At 30.3% G+C, this 23,862-nt stretch overlaps 2 protein-coding genes and 1 long non-coding RNA gene across 5 annotated transcripts in view; 1 reads left to right on the forward strand and 2 right to left on the reverse strand.

The window, feature by feature from the left end:
• Positions 1–292: 292 nt before the first annotated feature.
• On the reverse strand, positions 293–2,338 carry RpL6 (Ribosomal protein L6). Of its 2 annotated transcripts, none has more exons than XM_076399348.1 (6): positions 2,209–2,338; positions 1,550–1,818; positions 1,325–1,485; positions 1,079–1,263; positions 810–895; positions 293–449 (listed from the first exon to the last, which is right to left on the reverse strand). In XM_076399348.1, the coding sequence occupies exons 2-6, from the start codon at positions 1,816–1,818 to the stop codon at positions 374–376; spliced, it is 777 nt and encodes a 258-aa protein (XP_076255463.1). In that variant the 5' UTR covers positions 2,209–2,338; the 3' UTR covers positions 293–373. The 2 variants fall into 2 exon arrangements, with proteins under 2 accessions (XP_076255463.1, XP_076255462.1); XM_076399347.1 differs by lacking the exon at positions 2,209–2,338 and adding an exon at positions 2,019–2,145.
• A 2,397-nt stretch (positions 2,339–4,735) lies between these two features.
• Positions 4,736–5,631, forward strand: LOC143193265 (uncharacterized). Its single transcript, XR_013004976.1, has 3 exons — positions 4,736–4,867; positions 5,013–5,120; positions 5,497–5,631. It is a non-coding gene; the product is annotated as an uncharacterized LOC143193265 (long non-coding RNA).
• A 2,078-nt stretch (positions 5,632–7,709) lies between these two features.
• SppL (signal peptide peptidase-like protein) overlaps positions 7,710–23,862 on the reverse strand; it is a 38,557-nt gene continuing 22,404 nt past the window's right edge. The window contains exons 3-8 of one of the 2 annotated variants that reach the window (XR_013004975.1): positions 17,320–17,490; positions 12,478–12,650; positions 12,274–12,421; positions 11,237–11,484; positions 9,614–9,857; positions 7,710–9,569 (exon numbers count right to left, since the gene is read on the reverse strand). Coding sequence is in view for 1 of the 2 variants with exons in the window: in XM_076399350.1 (XP_076255465.1) it covers positions 9,786–9,857; positions 11,237–11,484; positions 12,274–12,421; positions 12,478–12,650; positions 17,320–17,490 (812 nt within the window). In the remaining variant the exon portion in view is untranslated. Of the gene's footprint in view, positions 9,858–11,236; positions 11,485–12,273; positions 12,422–12,477; positions 12,651–17,319; positions 17,491–23,862 lie in introns of both variants that reach the window. The other variant, XM_076399350.1, reaches the window with a different exon arrangement.

The raw sequence follows: 23,862 nt of genomic DNA on the forward strand, positions 1-23,862 counted from the left end.
ATCGGTTCTCTAACGTATAACTACTATATAAACCATAAGCAAACTTACAACTATCAGACCTATGTTCATTCTTGAATAACATGTTTAGCTGTTTTCCCATAATCTTAATCAAATTCGATATAGAACACAACTCAATATGTGAAGATCTTTTTTACAGAAATTTTATATCTTCATAAAATCCTGAACTTGACAAGTACAGTATTTAAAAGCACTGTACTATCTTATATCTATTATTTTCACTTATAGAACTATTTAATGTTAATAATAATGTATATTCGTGAAATAAAATATATTTGTAATAAATCCACAATTTATTTATAGAATATGGTACAACACAATCATGAATAAATTGTAGGCTCTTAAAATTAACTTTCTAGAACTGTAGTCTGTGTGGGAATTGGCTGGATCGTAGACCAAACATAGCAGACAAATAGGCCAGCAGTACTTTCCTAAAGAATAAAGGCAAATTAGAACCAAATAAAATAAAAGTCTCTCTTATATAAAATTAAGTTGGTTTAACTTCTATGATTTTAATGGTTAGACTAATAAACCCATTTAGAAAAAACTGTAGCTGGTGCGTGACCAAAGTGATCTTTAGAATCCAAAAGATAAGATGAATAATCCCTCTTAATAAAATAGTTTTAAGTTGTATCAAAACACTTTAAAAGCAATTTTTGTTCGCAACAGCTTTTGGTAATGTTTTGACATATTTTAGTCCTGAAGCGAAACCATAAAAACCATATACATTTTTTACAGCATTAGACAGGACAAAATTTCTTATAAACAAACTTAATTTCTTAAATTCATACCTGTCAGGGTGTTTCCTAATAGATTCCAAAACTTGTTTATCTACTGCTTTTTGATCAGCTTTCCTTTGCTCACTAACTTTATATTCCTATGAACAAAAATATATAAGAAACATGTTTTTATCTATATGAAATCTGTTGCAGAATAAAAAAAGAATCAGTCTTCAAACATTAATTTCATAACTAATCAAAGGTGTCCTAAGAAAAAGATCATCAGTTCAAGTTTTATTTTAATAAAATATATTTAACTCTATTTGCATAGCTTTACAAACCTCTTTCTTATTTTGGAAAATATCACCCTCTTCCTTCTTTGCCCGCTTTTGTTTTTGCCTCTTAAAGTATTTGTCATTTAGAGTTTCAGGCAATTTGACACCGCTAACATCAATCTTGGTTTGGGTTCCGATGACATAACGTTGGCTAATACGCCTTAAGGGGCAAGCATTAATACCAAAAGGCCCTAAATAAATGTATATGTAGAATTACTTATTTTTATATTATAAATTAATCTAATTCATTACCAGTTACTAACAACAATCCAGAATCAAGCTGTTTTAGGAAAACAACCCTTTTGCCTTTATGCGCACCAGCCAAAAGAATAAGAACTGTTCCTGGTGTAATGGAAGGCCTCAAACTCCTAACATGGCTTTTGAATACTTGTTTGGCTGGCCTCTTTCTAATTCTGAATAATAAGTAAATAAGCTGTTAAGCTTTAAAGTTTAAATATACTATGCTAACAAAATTACCTGTCTTGTGTGGGGTAAACAGCTGGACGTTTTTGGACCAAAACATAACGTTTGCCTCCATTTTTATCACCGCCTATCTGTTTTTCCACAACACGTGGTTTAACAGGCTTTTTTGTGGCTGCTACTTTTTTCCCAACGAAATTATATATAGCTTTCTTATGGAACATCTTGGTTCTGGAAAATCTAACAACGCCATTTCCCAAGTCATAGTTCCTCGGCTTGCCTACCTTTTTGCCCTCAGCGGGCTTTTTACTTTCTGTCGGGGCCATCTGCACAATAAAAAATGAATTAGAGCAATTTTTACTACTTAATAAAATATCATATTTTAGGTTAAGTAATATCAGTTTCCAATTTTCCTTTCATATATCATATCAGCGGTGTCCTAAGGAAAAATTCATCATTTCAAGTAAACTCTTTTAGTTCAAATATTTTAATTTTTAATATAGTTATTATCAGTTGGGCCTTTTACCATTATCCAGTTTATTTTAAGAACACGTAAACTAAATATTCTTGCAATATTTTAACTTTGACTTAAAAATACTAATCCCACTGTTAAGTTCACATTTCACTTGAACAAAATTAACTATTTACTATGTTAAATGTTATAAGATGATCCAGAAATATCAAAATCTGAAATTACTTTTAGATGACAAACTCACCTCGACGAATGTTTATGGCGAAAGGAGACAAAACGCCATGAAGTTCGTGCTAAGGAACATCGTAATACCAACATAAAAAATAACAATAACTTTGGTTAGGCTAACTTCAAGCAAAATATTGTCATCTGTGTTGTCATATTATAGATGTCAGATGTGTTACCGATTTCCATATTAATAAAAAATGTTGATAGGTATATGCTTATTAAATCAATTAACAAAATGGAATTGAATAAAATTAATATGATATTATTCGCAAAAACACTGGTCTGAAAAATATAGTTCTTAAAATTTTTTGATATTCGAAATTCTATATCGATGTTTCGAAATATTAAAAGCCACGTAATAATGTCCATATAGTTAAATATGATATAACATCGGCAGATCCGAAAAATATCAATATAGCAAAACTAACTACAAAACAAAAGTTAGATAACAAAAAATTAAAAACAAAAAGTTTTCGTATCGAACTTTTTCTACTCAGTCCTATTCTTCGCCAAAATAATTTTTGATGGTCGGGGGAAAAAATAACAATAAAAATTAGATATTGTGCTTCAAAAACCATTAATTTTTATTATCGATATTTTAAGTTAAAACTCGATATTTATTCGATATCCGTAATATTAACGTTGGGATCTATCGACTGTTATAGAATAAGTAATAGTCTAGATGACTATTTTTTAGAATCCACTTTATGACAATTTTACGTTTTTATTTTACCCGGAATAGAAGTTATTTCTGTAAAAAAATCGATTTTAAAGAAAAATTTACGTTTGAAAAAATTAAATTTTAAATGCGCCTTAAAATACTCCAAATTCGTGTGTGTGCCCTAGTTGTTTTGGTCGCACTAGGCTGTTTATATGGATACAGGTTTTATTTATACATTACTCTGCTCATTTTGTGTTATAATTAAATATTCTATCGTGTATTGATGATGTCAGGACCCCTAATGTACATCGCTAAACACCATACAAGTTGCGTATTTTTCTCCCAAGACAGAATAATATTGGAAGGTACCGGAACCTGCTAATATAATTTGAACATCGGTAATCTATATTAAAATTCTAATCTAAGTAAAATAATGAAAAAAAAAATGTTCTCAAATGCCATTTATTTTGATCGCATAATACATCTAATGCATCAGAGAAATAATAAACAGCAACTTGAAATTTATTAAAACAAGTAAAGCGCCAAAATAACGTTTTCCAGTTTATAACCTGTCATTATTATCACTAATGCTTTGAAGAATTTTGCAGACGTTTGACAACCAAGCGAATTTTGTAAGCTGATCCGGTTACAAGTTCGAACGCATCGGCCACTATTGTATCTCTTTTTAGCTTGAATAAAAGGAGAAGGGAGGTATTATCTGATTGTAATACGAATTTACAAATTGAGATATGATATACATTCGACATCGTGATTACGTGAGTTCATTCTTATTTTAACTAGGCTGTATTATATTTGTATATATTTGATGCTCTGATTTTTTTTGCATTTCTGAAAGTAATCTTACTCATGATACTTTTGTTATAATTTTTAGTGATGTAGTAATTTAAACTTATAATATTTTGTTGATTATTAAAACTTAATGGATTTAGATTTAATTAAACGTTATTTAAATAAAGTTGGTGAGTGAATAAAGTTGAGATATTGTTTAAAACTTGAGAGTTTGCATATATTTTAATATAGACATTTGTTACGGTAATTAATGTTATATATTAAATATATTTCTGATCCTATATTGAAAATATTGTCAAAAAAAGTAACAGTAGTATTAACATATCATTTTTAAATTATTGTTTTTGCTGTATTACGAGGGAAATATGATTAACTTTATAAATTGTGGTAGAATTTCGGCCACAGGACGCTAGTGATCGAGTATTAATATAAATTGCCCTTAATATACACCCGTCACTGGGTCAACGCGATTTTGACACGCGTCGGAATAATGTTTCGGTTTCCCTGTACATTTCCACGATATTTATATGTTGTTTTTTCTATTTCAAGTACGGGAATATCAAAGCAACATTGTGTTCTGCGTGCATGAGTTCCTGGGCGCATTAATGTAGCTCACGAGCCTGGATCGTCCTAGTCTTGGTGCACATTGTCATTTCCTTGGTAGCAGTCCATTGCAGACTTTGATATGTTATACGATATCGGCTGTTACTTCTTCTTGCGGGTCTTCTATGATGAGTGGGCTAGTATGGGTTGCTATTGGTTCGATAGATCTTTGTTATTCCTTTTCCGGTGATAATGAAGTACTCAGCGGTTATCAGGTCTAGTCCCGCGAACAATTCGTTGAATCAAAAATATCGACAGGTCCGTGGTGGTATTAACATGCCCAGCGTCACGAGCCTCCGCAAGATCATCCATTGTATTAGCTCCGGTTTAGTCCTGACATTTAGCGGTATGTTATACTTGGCTAGAACTGAAGTAAATAAAGCGAAAGGATATGGGAGATCGAGTAAATTCCTTCATTTCTTGTATATTTTTGAATCTAATATTAATATATAGCTTTGATTTGTTACAGACCATTTCGGGCGGCTTCCATGGGATATTTGTTTCTTGGAATCATATTTAAGGAAGGCCTTAAATGGGACTGTTTGAAACGAACTTGCTAGGGACTACAGTTGGATTACAGCTAACTTCCAGATGTCTCAAGGTACTTTTCTCGTTTTTACGTTATAAGTAAAATATTATCCTCAAGATGTATCAGATTGAGTGAAAAGGGTTTCTCGATTTCACCTCTTGGATTTAAAATATTAACTTTATGGTGTTAATTTATATCACAGTATTTCTTGTTTTAGGTAAATATAATTGTATTTAAACGCGATTCCTACGTATAATTTATTATTGGTAATGTCACTAAATGTGAATGAAGTGGATCACTGTAGAAGAATAGAAACACAGTTAAGGTAAATACAAATACAATAATTACTATTTTTCGTTTATGGTATATTATTCAAAATGTTGAGATCATTTTTGATATACGTAAACCATATGAACAGTGGTTAAATCTATATTAATTATATCGTAAATAGACAGGAGCTAAACTTATTCACAACTAAAAGGAATAATATTTAATTGTATTTCAGCTAGGTAAGATAAATAGTTGATCAGTAATATTTTTAATGTTAAACTAGAAAGTTTTTTTAGAATTCTGAGTTAGAGTTTTTATGTAAATATGATATTGGTAGAGACACTATTGTTCTAATTTAAACTTGAACTTGAAAAAAAAATGTATTGAAAATTATTTGAGGTAGTTTTATATTAATTTCTATATTCTTTCAGAAATAATATGGCATTTACAGCAGCAGCATAGTGGCGAACTGTGGAACCACCAATGGCCTTACCTTTCCCTCATATAGTCTATATGTAGTCCCAGGTTAAAGCACCTCTGCTAAATTCTCTTTCCTCTGCTTTCCGTTTAATATCTCCTTAATGAAGGCGTGTCTACCTTTCTACATTTATTTTTCATCTTTAAGTTTTATTCTTATTACATTTAAAATATTTCTATATTTAAAAATTATCCTTGCTATTCTATTCTAAACATTTGTTACAGTTATCTCTTTATCTCATGCAAAAAGCTTATTTTCATGTGAGTCATAAAACATCTACCCATGTTGCAATATATACACATCTGGGCTATTGTTTATATCAACTTTGCTCATGTGCTGCCCAAAATATTCTTCATTCTACTAGAACTTTTACAACGTTGACCATAACCAATTCATCATTCTGTGTGGTGATATAATTATGCTGAATAGACATTGCAATCTTTTGCCTTAATTTCCTTCTCAATAATATTTGTCATATTCTTCACTCACTTCTCTTCTTGCATTGGTTCTGGTTTTTTAATGTATATTTTAGTTAATCAGTCCATAATTTTTGTAAGAATGTATTATCTGTAGTATTATATTAATTACATCATAAAATCTTGTATATGCATAGACTTTATGATGTAACATCGAAAGTAGAGATATTCTCTTTATAAATTAAAAATCAACTTTGCAATAATGAAATAACCGCGTATGTGTTTTATTTGAAATTCTAAATGTAAGGAACAGAGTTTTCTATAGTTTGTAATTTGAAACTATTTTTTCTAAAAGCTATACAGAATATATTCAAAATTATACTACAGAGCTCCGTGCTAGTTGTCATGGTGATCGGCATAGAGTGTTATGTATAGTACTCTATGATCAGCGGTCGTGTTCGTCCGTTGAGCCTATCTGTCATTCCGAGAATTCTCCGAAACTTCGGAAAACGTTATCGACACGTTTTAATCCACGCTCACAAAACCTATGCAAACAGTTCTAAACATACAGCCACTAAAACACGCGAATATATTCAACACACATTGGCGACCCGTACCGTTAACGAGGCAGAGGTCTCGCACGCCAGAAAGATGCCCCTGCTCATCAGACGAGTTTGGACAATGATCGTCTCGCTGAAATGACCGTGAACCAGAAAAACCAATTAGAGGAAAAAACATGAAACTGGAATGTCGGGTAAGTTCACAGGAAACAATAATCTCATCTTTATAGGCGTAAATAGCCGATCTCCGGTATGGAAAACCGAGTTGTCGTGCTCGCCACCGCCATGAATAACATCAGCGAAATTATCAGGGCCGATAGGAAAAACAAGGCCACCATCCTGACGATGGGTCTATCTTTAGCTGAACCGGCACCAGACTCGGTTGAACTCAAAAACTCCGATGACGGGTTTACCGTGGTGGGAAAGAGAAAAAGCCCAATCACCCCGCCCTAATCTAGCCAACTGCCACTACAGCGAGGCATAACATCACATACCTAGGTCTCCATTTCGATAGATAGTTTGGTTGGTATTCCCAAACAGAAAAAGCTATCCAGAAAGGTTCAGAGATAGCGAATCTGCTACCTCCTCTGCTTTGCAAAAACAGCAGATTCCCAATATTTATCAAATGTTTATTGTAATACTAATGTTAATATGTTGTCCTCTACGGTTCTAACGTCTACTTCAAGTTTGTGACACATAACCAGGTGGAATGGCTTCAAGTTTTCCCAAATAAGCTTCTCAGGTTTAAGCGTCTCTTAGAAGTCAGAAATGTTCAAATTCACAGGAACCGTAAAATTGTAGTTTTGCCCCACATGGCACTGCCCCGTCGTATATAAACTCGCAGAATCACAATTAGTTGACCAGAGTTATATGGGACTGCCTCTGGGCTTACCAAGCCATTAAAACAATCGCCTCACATTTAGTTACTAGAGGTGTATTAATTTTGGGAATATGGCATCCGCCAACCGGGCAACCGTTATTGGGGGGTGAACAGCTAGTAAGCTAAAAATGTATCAAGTCCATAGAGTAATATAGTACTCTATGATCAAGCTTATTTGCTGACTTGATAGAAGCAAACAAGATAACTTGATAAACAAGCAAAACAACCTCTATTTTAGTTGTATGCATTGTTGTTTGTAACACATCTTTCAAAGATAGAAAGATCAAATAATATACAAACACAAAACAAGTTTTACAATTCACTATTGTAATCATATATTTCTCTAATTTGTTAAATATTTAGACAGTCCAACGCAGATAACTTAATCAAATTTGAAGTAAACATTAACAATTTTTTTCAAAATCACTTTAAAAATTATAAAAAAAGAAAAATCTACCGCCATTATGCTAATAATACTTATAGCTATTTAATATAATTTTTATTTCCTTGTCATGGTACTAGTGAATATGTTGGATTATAATGTAAAGAAAAAATAGAGAAACTCTAAAAGATATTTTATAAATACAGTCTGATATAAAACTAGTGTGTGATGTTAGAAAAGACAAGGATTTTTTGCCTCTATCACAGAAAAAGAATTCTAATCATAATTAACTACTAAAAAAATTAAAATAAATGGAGGAACAATTTTTATAATCTGGCTAAGTATCTTAACACTTGAGAGCTATGGAATAATTTAGAATTAAATAAATTTCAACTTAATGATTCTTAACCAGAAAATAGGAATTTCTTCCATATATGATTGTAGAAGTACAAAAATCCTGGTAAATGTAACACAGTAATTGTTTAACATTCGTCTTGTACATAAATAAATGTTCAACATTCATCTGAGAAGAACTGGTTTTGATAATACAAGTAAAAATGTCTTGAACTGTTTGTTTTTGTTGTAGGATGATTAAACTCTTTTTGATTTATTTAAGAACACAGATTGGTTAATGGGGGTAGTAGAACATAACTGCGTTTTAATATTTCAAATTATCATATTGTGTTCTAGTTGTAATGAGATGCTATCAAAACATACACACTTAAATACTTCTTAACATTTATCTAATCATACGACTGAACATATTACAAGCTAGTAGTTGGAAAAATGTTACCAACACTTTGAATTTAGAAAATTAGGTATATTCATTATCAAACTTAAAAAATATTACAATTTTTAAATGTTAAGAAATATATAAGCTTATGGAAGGGAGATCTTATTAACAATGTAAAAATAGAATTGCTAATGTGATTGACTTGGATGATTCCATTAGTTCTATAATTATTAAATACAATATCGATGCATCAAACTTGCAAATAAAGTGAATAACCATACATATCACATAGACAGACTTTTTCTGTTTAAAAAAAAAGCATAAAAAAGTATCTTTAAAATGAAATATTATGAACCAGAATAGATTTTTTTTAAATTAACAGGTATCAGTCATTTTAACAGTACTAATTAACTTATGAGTACCAGATTTTGTATAAACCCTAAAATTAAAATAATTAAAAAATTTTATGTACGCAACCTTCAAATATTTTCTTTTTACGTAATTAATATTGACTCCTGTTTATGTCTAATGAACAAAATTAAATGAAGCTACTTATTGAAAAATATTTACAATATTCATAGTTGTTGGAATGGAGCCCTAATATAGTACGAAACTTAGATTAGTTTTTTATTTGATAAATTAATGGTAAAAGTAGATTAAAAATAATTCAATTTCAGCATTTTCTGAATATGTATATAATACATTTTATATAAAAAGTCCACAAATAAACTGTATCTAAGATGTACTATAAAAAGGTATTTGTTATATAATAGGCATGTATATATATATATATATATATATATACACATACATATCTTTATATATACATACTTGTATATATTTTTATTCGAAGGGCTTTGATCCAATACATTAATGTCTCGACGGAAGAAATGAAATACTCAATTTTATACATTATTGTCATAAAAAAATAACTATAATAATTATATGTACTGTTTAAGAGGTTAAATATATAAAAGGCTAATTCACTAACAGTTTTTGTAGAAATTTCAACAAAACCAAGTTTGGCACTTGTCTTGCAATGATTGGGTAATGTCCTATTAAACAGTAATATAATTTCCATATAAAAAATTGTGTTTACATGTTAAATTACTGTAAACTAAGAAATTACAATGGTGTAAAATTAAAGCCGTAACATCCATTTGCAGTGTAAATTCTGACATTAAGGAACTGATAATAATATTACAACGCCCTTGTTTAATTCAATTAACAACTATTTCCTAAATGTATAACAGTTGTACCATCAGTTTTTATCACACATCTTGTAAATGCTTCGCCACACTTAAAGACTTAAATGGTTCTGACCACATTCTTCTCAAGTCACCCTAAAACAAAACCAAAAATGAATTATTTAGACTCTACAACTTAAGACTTAAGTGTTGTTTATACGCATCGGTTAGATCGTATTTTTTTGTTATCATCACGTATTAATTATTGAAACGTAATGTATTACATACGTCAGGATAGGATTCGTCTTTTCATTTAATTGCGTTGTTCTGCCGACATCCATTACCTGTGTTAACAGCTCTGTTGTACTGTTGTCTACTGTACATTGAGATGCATAGCGTGAAGTATAAAATATTGTGTATTCTGATAATTTTTTACTTTAAAACTGCATTTAGTAAGAAAAATTGGTGCAATATATATTGATCAAAATATATTCCATCATTTACTACAATTTGTCTTTCTTTTAGGCAACATGGTAATACCGTGTCATATTGATTAGGCAGCGATCTAATCGTCGATCCAAGCCTAAGCCAAGAACTTAACAAATCAGAAGGCTCTATGTTTGGCGCGTACGCTAGATGCGGTAGAACTTTCAACTAGATCTGCAGCAATGTACCCTTCACACTCATTCGGGTTTAGCAGGTAGACTACACCTTGCTGAACCTACCACATGCACAGCGAATTTTTTTGTGGCCATGAATATTCGGCTTCACTGTGGATGTGGGTGGCTTTCCTGGACTAACATATAACTTTAATATTGTCGCAATAGATTAACTCTTCATCGCCAACCACAGTATGCCACAGTGAACTTCTTTTTTGTCTGACAAGCAAATAGAACCATGAAACATTTCAGCATTTGGGATTTTCAGTTAATTCGAGTGGTAGCCATTTTCTCCCCTTTTATGCTTTTTCTATTGCGAAGAATTCTGTTTTTTTTTTTCAAATAAATTTTGCAACTTATTATTATTGAACTTTTGTGGTCTTCCAGGCTCCCCTGTAATTGACTTCAAAATCAACACTTAATTAAATCGTTTAAATTAAAACCGATAATTAGGATATGACAGAAAATCATCATAGGTTTCTAAGAGTGTTTGGGTTTCTGAAGTAGATTTCTTAAAATCAAACAACAAAAGTAATACATGTCAATAGATAAATGATGGATATCGCATATTCAAATACATGCAAGCGCCCCAATATTAAGACATTATTGTATTAGTTGGATACTGCCAAAACGAATATAATGGTCTTATGTTAAAGAACAAGTGATTATCAGAACCAATATCATCGGAGTTAAATCCTTTTGACATTGTTCTAAATATCTAAGATAAGTCAATATTACCATATAAGGAGTGAGAAAGCTTTTGGTTTAATTATAATATATGATGAATTATAAATATGTGAAAAAATACGAGCTGCCCGATGCGTGTGAGTGTACATTTATTTCACAAAACTATTAAAAATTCAGTTAAATACTTGCCTTTAAATATGCCATTGTTAACAACGGCAGAAGTGTGAAGGGTACCAAATAAAGCAGAGCCGGCTGAGCTGCTTTAAATACTTCTGAACTGACTGTGGCAGTTAAAAGACCCAAAAAATATCCTAGTAAGGAACAGTGGAAGTAGGTAAGTTTCGAACCGGACGGTGCTAAGCCTTGAGACTTTTTATATGCATCATATCTGAGGACGAAACATAAAAGAAGGCCAGGCATAACTATATCACCTAAACCTAAAATGAAAAGGATAGTACAACATATTATATTAATAACTTTACAATATTTGTATATTACTATTTAATTTTATTATTAAACATTAGTTAAGAGTTTCGGGTCGATTATTATTTCTTGCGAAACAACACTGGAGGTGTACTTTACAAAGCCTTCATCATATCCAAACGAAACTCCGTTTTGAATGAAATTAACCACCGTTACACGTGTCCTTCCTAGGAATGGATAATTCCTAGAAAGTTCAGCCATATCGATGACCAAATATAAAAACCAAATGAGCAATAAGATTCAATTCTTACAAACTTTACCAGAAAAAAAAATATGACCAAAGAAGTTTCTTAGCATTTCTCACATTTTTCAAAGAACAATTTATGACATTGGCAGGGCAATAAGTAGACATTGCTTACTTCATCCCGGTAAAAAAAAGAAAATGCAAAACTGATTGAGAAAAATTAGTTGTTTGATAGGATTTATGTGGATAAAGACAACAATAGTTAAAAACGAGGGAGGTACAATTGCCCGGCTCAGAGGAACAGAAAAAAACGTGTATACGACGACGGTTCTGGTTAGTCCATATAGAACTAATGTTTTTGATGAAATATATTGAGGATAACATAGGAGAAACAATGAGTTCTATATATATGTTGTTTGGGATTAGGAATAATGAAGCTACTTCATTAACTTAGATACTTTGAAAAATTTACTTTTAAATGCTAACATTAAAAGAGTCATAAACCATTATATAATTTTTTTTTTCAAGAAGAAAACAGTTACTCAAACAAAGAACTTACCCAACATGCTGAAATGCCCTGAATTATGTATGCTGGGAAAAACTAATTTCCCTGGTAGACTAAGTTTAGGGGCTTCTTTGGCAACTCCTCCTATGTGTAATTTCCTTGCTACTAAACCGACGGGGTTTTCAGCGGGCCTTGTTGCAACCTAATACAAAAAGAATTTATTCAAAATGGGTGGTGTAAGTTGGTTTAATTTCTTACTTTGACCATGACATTAGCGCTAAATATATAAGAAGAGAAGAAGACCCAAAAAACATCATATATAAGCAAACCAGTCAAGAGTAACGTTGACACCTTCAGACTGGGCAAACGTACGAAGGCTATGAAAGCAACGCAAAGTCCCATTCCCATGGCGTCCATTAATAGCCAATGACCTAAACAGATGAACATTACAAACATAAAACATAATTAATTTCTTATATAAAACCAATACGTATTATTTTACATACATTCAAGTGCATTTTCCTATTAAAGTTTCATTACATATTTTAATAAATGATTTTAAGATTTTCAATCAAAAGTATTTTCTTCAAACAGAACACATTCATTGTATTACATATATGGGGAGCCAAATTTATATATATTTTATTACTCCCCCTACTGATAATTCATTTGATTCATTACATATTTTATATATCTCGAAAAAGCATTCTACACCTTCTCTTATTATCTTTACAAATTCCTTCAAACAAGCAAAGTTACGTTTTAAAGTAAAAACAAATATAATAATAACCTTATGGAACTACTTGACAGTAAGTTTAACAACATAAGTTTCAGAAGTTTATATATATATTGGCTAACTGGTATTTTAATTGTATGTTGGTGGTACCTGTTTTGCATTGATATAGTTGATAATGTTTTTAGCTTTTTAAATGCTTATAAACGTATGCAAATAAACGAACAAAAGCACAATTGTATCATTGATTAAAATAATAACTTCTATAATTTATAAAAGCTTTATTTGTAACAAGTAAATAAGCGCACCACGAATATGTTTTATTATTATTTAATATTATTAATCAGTATGACGATATTTTATGATTTTACAATTCATATTATGAAAATGAAACATGGAAAACATAAAATAATAAGTATTGTTATAAATACAGTATCGTTCAAAAGTTTGAAAACACCTACATTTTTAGCTGACATAAATAATACTGCAACAAATTTTTATATTTACAAGTTGTTGTTATAACAATAATCAACAAAATTACTAGTTTCTTAGCAATTGTCTTTTATTTTGAAAAAAAAGCACATATTTTGTTGCCCACAAAGGTTAATACACCTCCAATTATTGATTTCTTATGATTGATGGTTTTAGTTATTACTTTTATATTATTCTAGCTGACATGACAGACATTGTCTCGTCTGAGCTATAACATTCAATTCGAATTGGATGAATAATTTAAAGAAAAGTTTTTTCAAAAACAGTATTTTTTAGTTAGTTTTGTTTTTTTGAGACATAAATAATGTTGATGGACATACGATTGGCCATATGAAATGTAAAATGGATTTTTACCATGGATGACACAAACATTTAATGACTGCACGTTTGAAGCCGAATTGGATGTCGTTCCGAATGATAGGGATGCTTAAAATCAAAACGTCTTTGTCTTTTGTTCTGTTCAACCCTTTCAAAATTGTGAATTCGATGACGTTCATTGATTTCCTCATCGCAAGCCGAATGCCATTACCAAGACGTGGGTGGTTCATGTTCCACGAGATAACGATCTAACTTTTAAAAGCAAATTATGAATTTAAATATTTCGTTGGATAGTTAATAACATCTTGGTTAGTAACGGAATAAATCGATTCGTACGTTATCAATTGGTCAGATATCTTATTTTGAACTTGAAAATTAATTTCTTTACCATCAACAGTTTTTTTATGGCCAATATAACACGTTCGCTCAACCAATGATAATTTTTGAAATTTTGAGCAATGTTTGGGAACACCAGCTTTATTTTTAAAGTTAAATGTTTTGCAATGTAGACAAACAACGTTCATTGGTCCCATAGTAACGATTTGCGATTTGGAGATTAAACTCAACATTTATATGTTTATTTTGATTTCATCAATTTTGTTCAACTTCACTTAGCGCTGCTCGTCAGTTTTAGTCGCTCGTATATATCTTAGACTTTCGGCATTGTGAATTTTGCTGCCTAAGGTGGCACGTCTAATTGGTAACATTCGCCAAATTCTAATGAAGTTAAAAAACTCTCTTAGCTAGTGTTTTTGCATATCCCGTACAAATATTACACGTAAAAACCGATATTAAATTTTCCACATAAGGCATGATTGCAAAGAACTCACTCAACAAACATAAAACTGGATAAAGTTCATATCGAATGTTGGAAGGTTAGAAGGAAAATACTCGTTACGTTTTCTAAAGTTTCCAATTTTCTGCGAAGTTTTCTTAATTTTAGTTTCCTGGAGAATCCTATACAGAATTTTAGAAAACTTAAAAAAAAAGATGAATAAAACTGATCATTCTCAAAGTATGGCGTGACCAGGGGATATAGGGATTAATTTTTAACCAACTTCAAAAAAAGAGGTTCTATGTTCGACTGTATATTTTTTAAAGTAAGTTCACCTATTTCTCCGTTAATTATGGGCCGATTTTCAAAATTCTTTTTTTATTCCAAAGTGTGCACTTCCGAGGTGAACCCATTGGAACCAAGTTAGGATCTGTGACATGTGTGACATACATAAAATTAAATTACCAACAAAACAAATTTAAGTTAATATAATTGTTTGGGCCCGGAACCGATTTCAAAGTGGTCGGTTTGTAGTAGTTAAAATGATATTGTAGATAGTTAATTATGTTTATCTAGGTATTAAGCTAAATTGTGTGTAATAAAATACGCGTAGTAGATAGGTTAAATAAGATTTTTATTTATTTTTATTTAGATATTACAACTATTATTATGTACATATTTTGTTTTATAACGTTTCTTATGAAAGGTTATTGTGTTAAAAATTAGTTTGATTATTTTTTACTTTTTGGTGAGTACCTTATTTTTTGAAGTCGGTTAAATTTTTTTGTTAAAAATATTTTATTAAATATAGTTCTAGTACTTCCAGTATTTTGAACGGTGGTAATATAATTTCCATAACACATTTTTGGAATTTACACAAAATTATTGAGGCAAAAAATAATTATTGTCAGTGATATTGCAATTGGTGAGAAATATAATCAAAATGATAATATAATTATTGTTTCCCATAATTTTATATAATTATTTTTGAAACATTAATAACCTAAAGTATATACAAAACAATGTAAAAAAGCCAACAAAAACTATTAAATACATACAACTGTAATAGCTTATGTATTGATTAAAAAACAAGTTCTGGATTTAAGATAAAAATAGCTTGCTTGACGGAATGGGTGCTTTCTTTGAATGATAAACAATAACAAATTACCACAATCGGCTATTTTAGGAACATAATTTATCGTTATCCATTAAAACAAAGTATCCATTTCTTTTCAGAAAATTGCGGGTGATTACATTACACTGCTTTCCAATTATCACTTACATTACACAAAAACATTTAAATGAATTACGAAATTGACATTAACATAAAAATACGACCTATAATCACTGGGTTAGATTGTTCAAAAAAATATAATGTCTAATACGTTTTAGTAGTAATTTTAGTGATTCAATTAAATCAATATTTGGTCAACTTTAAATGAAAGTCAACGTTTCAACGATTATAAAATAATTATAATCTATTTCCAGCTAAATCAAATATTAAAATTTTCCTGTCATGCTTTTGAGGTTCCAAAAATATGCAGTTTCTGACGTTAATATTAAAAATCTATGAATAATAATTGTTTTAACTAATAATTCTTTCTTATGGTGTTTCTCATGTTGTTTCGTTTTGAACACGCTTTGAAGCCAGTGAGAAACTACGGTGTGCAACTATAGAGCTGCATAAAGAAAATCCATTATCGATATGATTCAAATTTACAAAAACAAAATTTTGTTAGCGCCTCAGAGGCAACAAATCCACAACAATCATATAAAGTTTTAAAGTTACCAACGGTCCACAAAAAAATTAAACGATTTGCGAAAAAAAGTAAGATTGCATGAACATAAAAACGCCGAAGATCTATCAGGAGGTCGAAGAGATAAAAACCTTTGTCTTAGTATAGCTAAATATGAAACCTATTTTTTTTTTTTTTGGCCTGGAACCGGGTAGGGGAATCCTGTTACGGATACCTGGTCGGAAAGACCCGCATATGAAACCTATGCGGTGTCTTAAACTAATGTGGAGTGTTCTAGTGAGAGTACACCCATCAAACGCTAATTAAGCTTGGATCTTGTTTGGACCAGGTTACAATTACTTTTTCACTATTTAGTATTTTTTCCTAAATATTGTTCCGAAGGAGGTATTCTTAAGAAGGTTTTTTTTTCGCAAAATTGCGGCTATTTGGAAGAAATAAGATTCTTTCCATTTCCAAACATTTTTAAAAATTAAAAATCCAAATTTTGTTATAGTTTTGCTTTATTACAATAGAAGAATGTATAGAGAAGGCTTACAGCAAATTTTATCATGTCAACCGTCTCGAAAAATGTAGTTTCGTAAAGAATACGTTTAAAGTTTCGTTTTCAGATTTCAAAAAATAAAAAAGACGAAGGGCGTTTATTAAGTTTTACTACATCTTAATGGCATAAGCTTACACTTGAGAGCTTACACAAATGAGTTTAAGGTTGAGGATAGCATAATCGATTGGTAAAAAAACATTATCATCCATAAGAATTACAAAATAATCTAGTCATCTAAGTTTAACGTTCCAAGTTTATTCAGTATAGTCGCCCACTAAAGAAAAGTAAAATGGTAAAGATCAATAATGGCTGATAATGTATATAAATCAATATATTCTAATATTACTAACTGAACATTAATATATTCTCATATTAAGATCGCAAGTATTCTTGATCAATACAAAATGCACATTAATAACAATTCGACTTCATATTTTTAAACACCAACACAAAATATGTCCATAGTTGTTTATAATTAATTTACCTGTTAACACCCATATACAAACGATGAACACGCTCAGAGAAAAAGAAAGCAACTCGGCTGCAGTAAACCGTCCACACATACCAAAAGATATTTTATTGCCGTCAGAACAGGGCCTTATTATGTACTGACACATTGGAAGTAGAAGGAAAGCCAACGCAACTGTTGCTATTACTGAAAAAAAGAATATATTATAGTAGTGATTATTTTTTATATAATAAAGAAATTTATTATTAATTTTAATATGAAATGTATAGCTTATCATTTATTATAGAAGTTAAAAATGCATTATTTAATTTATTATAATAATTTGAAAAGCTGTACAGTTATTATTTTTTCGTTTTATACTGTAAAGCCAGTACATTTATATATATATATATATATATATATATATATATATATATATTATATATATATATATATATATATATATATATATATATATATATATATATATATATATATATATATATATAACGTCAAAACGATATAATGTTGAAATATTAGTGATTTTATATCAGCCTGTTTGTAGTGAAAATGTTTATTTTTAAGCTGTATAATTGTAACTGCTGTATATTTTTGATTTTAAGAAATCTATATACTGAGGTGCGTTGTTTGTTTGAATGCGACTTAAAGATGCAAATGCAAGGAGAACTTGCATTTTTATTAGGAGTAATTGTAATTGTCAATTTCACATTGTTAAAGTCAGGAAAATGTCACTACAATACAAGCAAAAAAATACAAGTAAATTGAGTTCAATATGAACTATTTGTATCCTTAGTGGTTTAACAATCTGCTTAATGGACAATACATCTTTGTTATAATAATTATTATTTACATCACATGTAGATCACTTCAGTAAGTAATCTTATATGTAAAGTATTCAATTATAAATCTTGCTCTAACGGATGGTAGTAATCGTTTTATTCTACAAATTTCACTGCTATCACCCACAATGGCAAGTTCATTGACACTGTCGAAATACTTAACACTAACGTTCTGTATTATAGAGGAATATTACGCTGTATGACTTTATTAGAAATGTAGTACGGACAATTGCCAATGTCAATTTATCAAATTATCCAACAATCTAAGTCAGATTTCCCTAATTGGTTCTCAATTCTCACAAATTTCAATCGTTTATTGGGGTGTTAAATTTGACATTATCGCCCAACTTCTTAATTCCTTCCCTTATTGCCATTAAAGACACTGCACTATCTGTATTTAGTTGACTGTTCTCTGATTTAAAATTTTTAAGGACATTACATTTTCGCTCGACTGGTGCATTCGAAGACGGCAGTGTCAGCAGTACCTGTCACATCACCATTTTTATGTTTGGAAACAAACAAGTATTTGCAAGAACCCGTAGCAGTTTTAAAGCGAAACACTTTACCCCAGTAGCATTCACCTTCTATGTTATATTTACATTTAATATTATAAAATGGGGCGCTAGACTATAATTTTATTGCCTTAATTCTCAATAATTATAGCTTGGCCCTAGTATAAAATGTGGTAATCACCTTTCACTTTTTGCATTGAATAACACAAAAACTGAATTAAATAATATTTTAATGCCACAAATAGTAGTAATTGCGAAACGCTCTTGGAAATAGTATTCTGAGTGAGCATTTTTTTGCACTAGTGAAGATGATAATGCTATATATTTCATGCCATATGAAAGATATGATCTATAATGATTTGCTGAAAATATTAATGATGACTAAATAAACATAACAATTTTATTATATAGTATGCAATACCGAAGGGAGTTTGAAAAGGGGTAACCTTCTCGATGTATTCACCAAATATTGCACCTTCAGAATTATATTTATTAAAAAGAGGTGCAATTAGCTGTACCGGGAAAATGATTCATTAAAAAAACAAGTGACGTATCGATATTACTAACATTTTAGTTATATAAATAATTTGATATAGTTACGATGTCTAGCGGTTTAATTTCATAATACAAATCTCAGTCTTATCTAATTAGCTCAAATTCTAATTAGCAAAGAACTGATAATTTCCACTTAAAAACTGATTATTAACATTTACATAATTTTAACATTTCAAAACGTTTTAGGAGGTAATTATACAAACATTACATGCGAAACAATAATACAGTGTGTTAAAATTCGTGTATTTTAAATAATGGTATATATAACAAAGAATTAAAATAACACAAGTGTGTGCGCTCAAGCGAACGATACTAGGCTATAAAAGTGTTCGTTACTTTCACTTGGATAACCTTAAAAATATCTAAAATATATACTACGTAAAAAAACTCATAACGTCTGATCTACTATAACAAAAAATATTGAAAATATAACCCGCTATGACATAAAACACATACATATTTCGGTCACAAGAAAGCAGAGACAGTATAGAAATTTGTAAATACAAGATTATTTATGGAACGATGCTAGAATTACCTAAAAAAATGAAGAGAAAGTTAGATAGGTTTAGATAGCCAACCGATAATAAACCCTAAATTATTATTGAAACAACTATTAAATCATTGAATTATTACCAATTTTGAAAGCATTTAAATGTAGGATTTTTAGTATGCCCATAAGAATAATAATATTGCAAACCATATGGAACAAGTGATGCTATGCCTAGCGAAACCATGATTTTCATGGATTTTACAATATGATTACACAGGAAAATCACAAATATCAACAGAAAATGAACTGATATGTAAAACTACTATCATTTAAATGTATGACGTTAATGTCCCCTTCTCTTGGTTTGAGTGGTTTCGCGTTTTTCATGTCTCCTTTAAAAATTTAAAATTGGATTGGTATATTGAGCTCATCAGATATTATAATTCTAAATGTAGACTATAACAACAAATTATCAAAATGTACAAACAGCACTGAAGGGAATTAGTATATGGACTCAGTACGCATTAAATTTCTTGATGAAAAATACGTCTATATTAACTAAAAAAGTGAAAAAAAAAGAAAACGAACAATAACAAGGTTTTTCAAAAAGGGCGAGCCGATGTTGTCAGCCTGTGGCAACTATGTTATTTTTCTTAGCTTATTATTTATTATTCAGTTACTGTTATTAAATTAAGTGTTTGTTAGGACTTTCCTAAAGAACATAACGGTCATGTATGGAATAACGTCAACCGATACGAGGTTCACCAAATGGTAATGCATTTACAAAAAACATCCTACTTAATACAGACTTTGGACTGGCAGTATCTCTGTCCCGTATTTTTCATTCCACCAATGCCAATCAATCAATATAGTCATGTGCGGACATGTACCACAGAGTGTGGGTAATTCAAATGAACTATTTGGATGGTTACATCAAGCAGAGGTGACTCCGACGGGTATTGGCCACCAAGATTATGTAACTTGACGCTGCTACACTCTTTGTTGGTAGGGTTCTGAAGTTTCTGAAGTCACTGTTACTTTGCAGCACCATTTAAAATTAATTGATTTAATTAAAAATAATTTAATTTTAATTTGATGCCTGCGGAGGCGGTGTTAAAATACCTCAATTTTCCAAGAATATAAAAAATATGTGGGAAATTCTGGCAACAATTTCGTATCTGGCAACAATTTCGTATATCTTTATTTACTACGGAAATATTTATTGTCTATATAAAAAGTATTTAGGTACCTTTAGTTAAAATACCTATACTTTAGTTAAAAGTTAATATTAAAATAAGTTTTAATAATATTCGTTCAAGTTAATTATATTTCTTTTGTAAAAAAAAATTAAGCGGGGAGGAGAGAGTGGCGTTATTCTGAACTATAACTTGTAACTATCTTAAAATACCCTCACACTTTAACAATGTTTTCAAAAATCATTCAATTAATACCTAACATTTTTGATATCATCAAAAAATATATCCAAAATTCGAACAGTGATTTTATAAAAACAATCTGTACAAAAGAAATAAATCATTGCTGAATGATTTGTGAGCCAGTCAACTATTGATAATTGTTCCGGAAAACAATCAAGAGAAGTTGTGTGAAAAAGTTGACAACTTAAAGATACCTCTTTAAAATCTTATATAAAAATAGAAAACTTTTTTAAGTATAGTCAAAAGCGCCGAGGCAATCTGACTGGTTATCCGACAACATCAATGAAATCTAAAACATTAGAGCTAAAAAATATAAAAAATACGTATTTATATAAATTTTTATACTAGATAGAAAAAGAAGGAGATAACAATTTTGTAATTGTATAAAATGGTATTGCAATTTTGAAAACATAAATTGGGTCGTTATATAATATACTAGCGACCCGCCCCGGCTTCGCACGGGTGCAATGCTGATACTAAATTAAATACACTACAGAAAAATTATGAACGTTGTATATAAAAACATAGCGGCCCGCTCCGACTTTGCACGGGCATAAAATATATATGCCTATGTCACTCAATGAAAACATGATTAAAATCGATCCAGTATTTTTGGTTCATTCATTACTGCCCTTGGCCTGCACGCATTAAATTTGCTATTATCTTTGATTTCCTGCTATCTTTGGAATATCTAAATTCATACAATTTTTATTACATTACACATTTTTAAACGCAAATTTTAAATTTGTAATATCTCCGAAAATATTTGTTTAATTTACATGCTGTAAGGAACCATATTGATCTATATTAATTGCACACTGTATTTAAGGTACTTAATTCGATAAGGATTAATGCCGTATTGCTTAAAATAGCTTCGTAAATAAGCCATTTTCTCACGTAAAAAGTAAACAATAAAAATGGTTAATGTGGGTTATCCCTAAAAGATAAACATATACCATCGCGGACTTTTTTGTAGACCTTTTTATGGTGTACAATACTGTAGTACATTAATTTGATCTAACTCGTAGGGTTAGGCAGCGTTTTTGCTAATTGCTAAATAAGCTTAAAAAAATAGGTTAATTTACGACATCACGTTAGAAACTTCTAAAATTAGCAATGTTGCCTTAGTACATTATGCATGTATTATACATATAAACCTTCCTCTTGAATCACTCTATCTATTGAAAAAAACCGTATCAAAATCCGTTGCGTAGTTTTAAAGATTTAAGCGCACATAGGGATATAGGGACAGAAAAGGCGACTTTGTTTTATACTATGTAGTGATTCGTCGTTATATATAAATCAACTAAATATTTAAGAACTATCAATATAAATAGAAATTATAAAGAACTTTTCAGATCATTATTGTAAATAACTGGAAACTTTAATTGAGGATCCAATAGTAAAAACTTTCTGATCAACAAACATAAAAAAATATATTATAAAACTAAATGAACGAACAAATTCACAAATTTACTGGTGAAAAACTACAATAGTATTAAACTATATTACTATAGTATAATGCATTTTTATGTAATACATCAAAGTTTAATTTAAATTGGCCTGACTGGCCACTTTACCTGTCACTTAAGCGAATTCAGTAACGATATTTTCACATCAATGCTTTTATTGGCAATAAATGTGAAATATAACGCATTAATGGTCACACAGTATCAAAAACCTAATGCGAAAGCATGACCCCATTTTTAAATATCTAATCAAAATAACAATGGGTAATAATAGTCACAATAAAAATAAAAATCGATGGGGTTATATAAAAATTTCATTATAAAAGTCAATTAAAGATAATTGTATGTACTAAAAAAAATGTAGTGGAAAGAAAAGTTATTGGAAATACATTCTTGCTGCCTAAATTGTTTTATAGATAAGCAAATACGGTATTTTATATCCAAAAAATGTACGGGAAATCTACATTAAGCCATTAAATAAATGTTATCGTCAGAAAAATTTTTATGAGCAGCCACCTGATTCTTCAAGGAAGAACACACTGAAGGTCGTGAGTTTAATCAATCTACAAGGCTATTTTGAGAGAAAACATCGAGAGGATTTTGAGATTTATTAACACAAAAAATCTCAATAAAACTAGAGCCAACTAGGTTTGGCGTATCATCGTCCCCTCAGAAGCTAGTTCTTTATTAGTTAATTACCTAGCCGTGACCGGCGCTGGAGGAGGATCAGAGCTCCCACTCTGAAGATGTAATATGTATCGATTGCGAAACGCATCTCCAACCTGGTAACCAACAATTAAGATCAGACCACCAATTAATCAAACATTTTAAATGTTTGGTGATATAACGACGTCATGTATTTTGAATTACAACTTGTGGGAAATTATTGGAAAAAGTGGTTGCCTAATGATTTTTTAACATTGAATATTATTGCCATGGGGAATAACTTAGCTAATTACTTAATTAGTTTGGTTTAAAGTTCGGTTCCAACCTTCGTAGGGTGAAGACGTATTTTCAACATGCTCCAAGCTCTAGAAAGATACCTTTCTTTTAAAAAAAACCCAGTATTTTATTACGGTTATTTAATTGAGTGTTAAAAACGCATAACAGACGCGGCTATCCGTCTCTCAGTGGACTTAAAGTGTAGTGAGGACAAGGATCAGTGACTATTGGTTACAGAAACCAATAGAGACAAAAAACAGCTTTAGCAACCTGTCGGAAGAAATTGAAGAGAATATACAACCAAGCCCTGAAAAA

This window comes from Rhynchophorus ferrugineus, unplaced genomic scaffold (genome assembly GCF_030347505.1).
Source record: "Rhynchophorus ferrugineus isolate W39M unplaced genomic scaffold, kcgeb_rfMv2 rfM3, whole genome shotgun sequence".
Lineage (NCBI taxonomy): Eukaryota > Metazoa > Arthropoda > Insecta > Coleoptera > Curculionidae > Rhynchophorus > Rhynchophorus ferrugineus.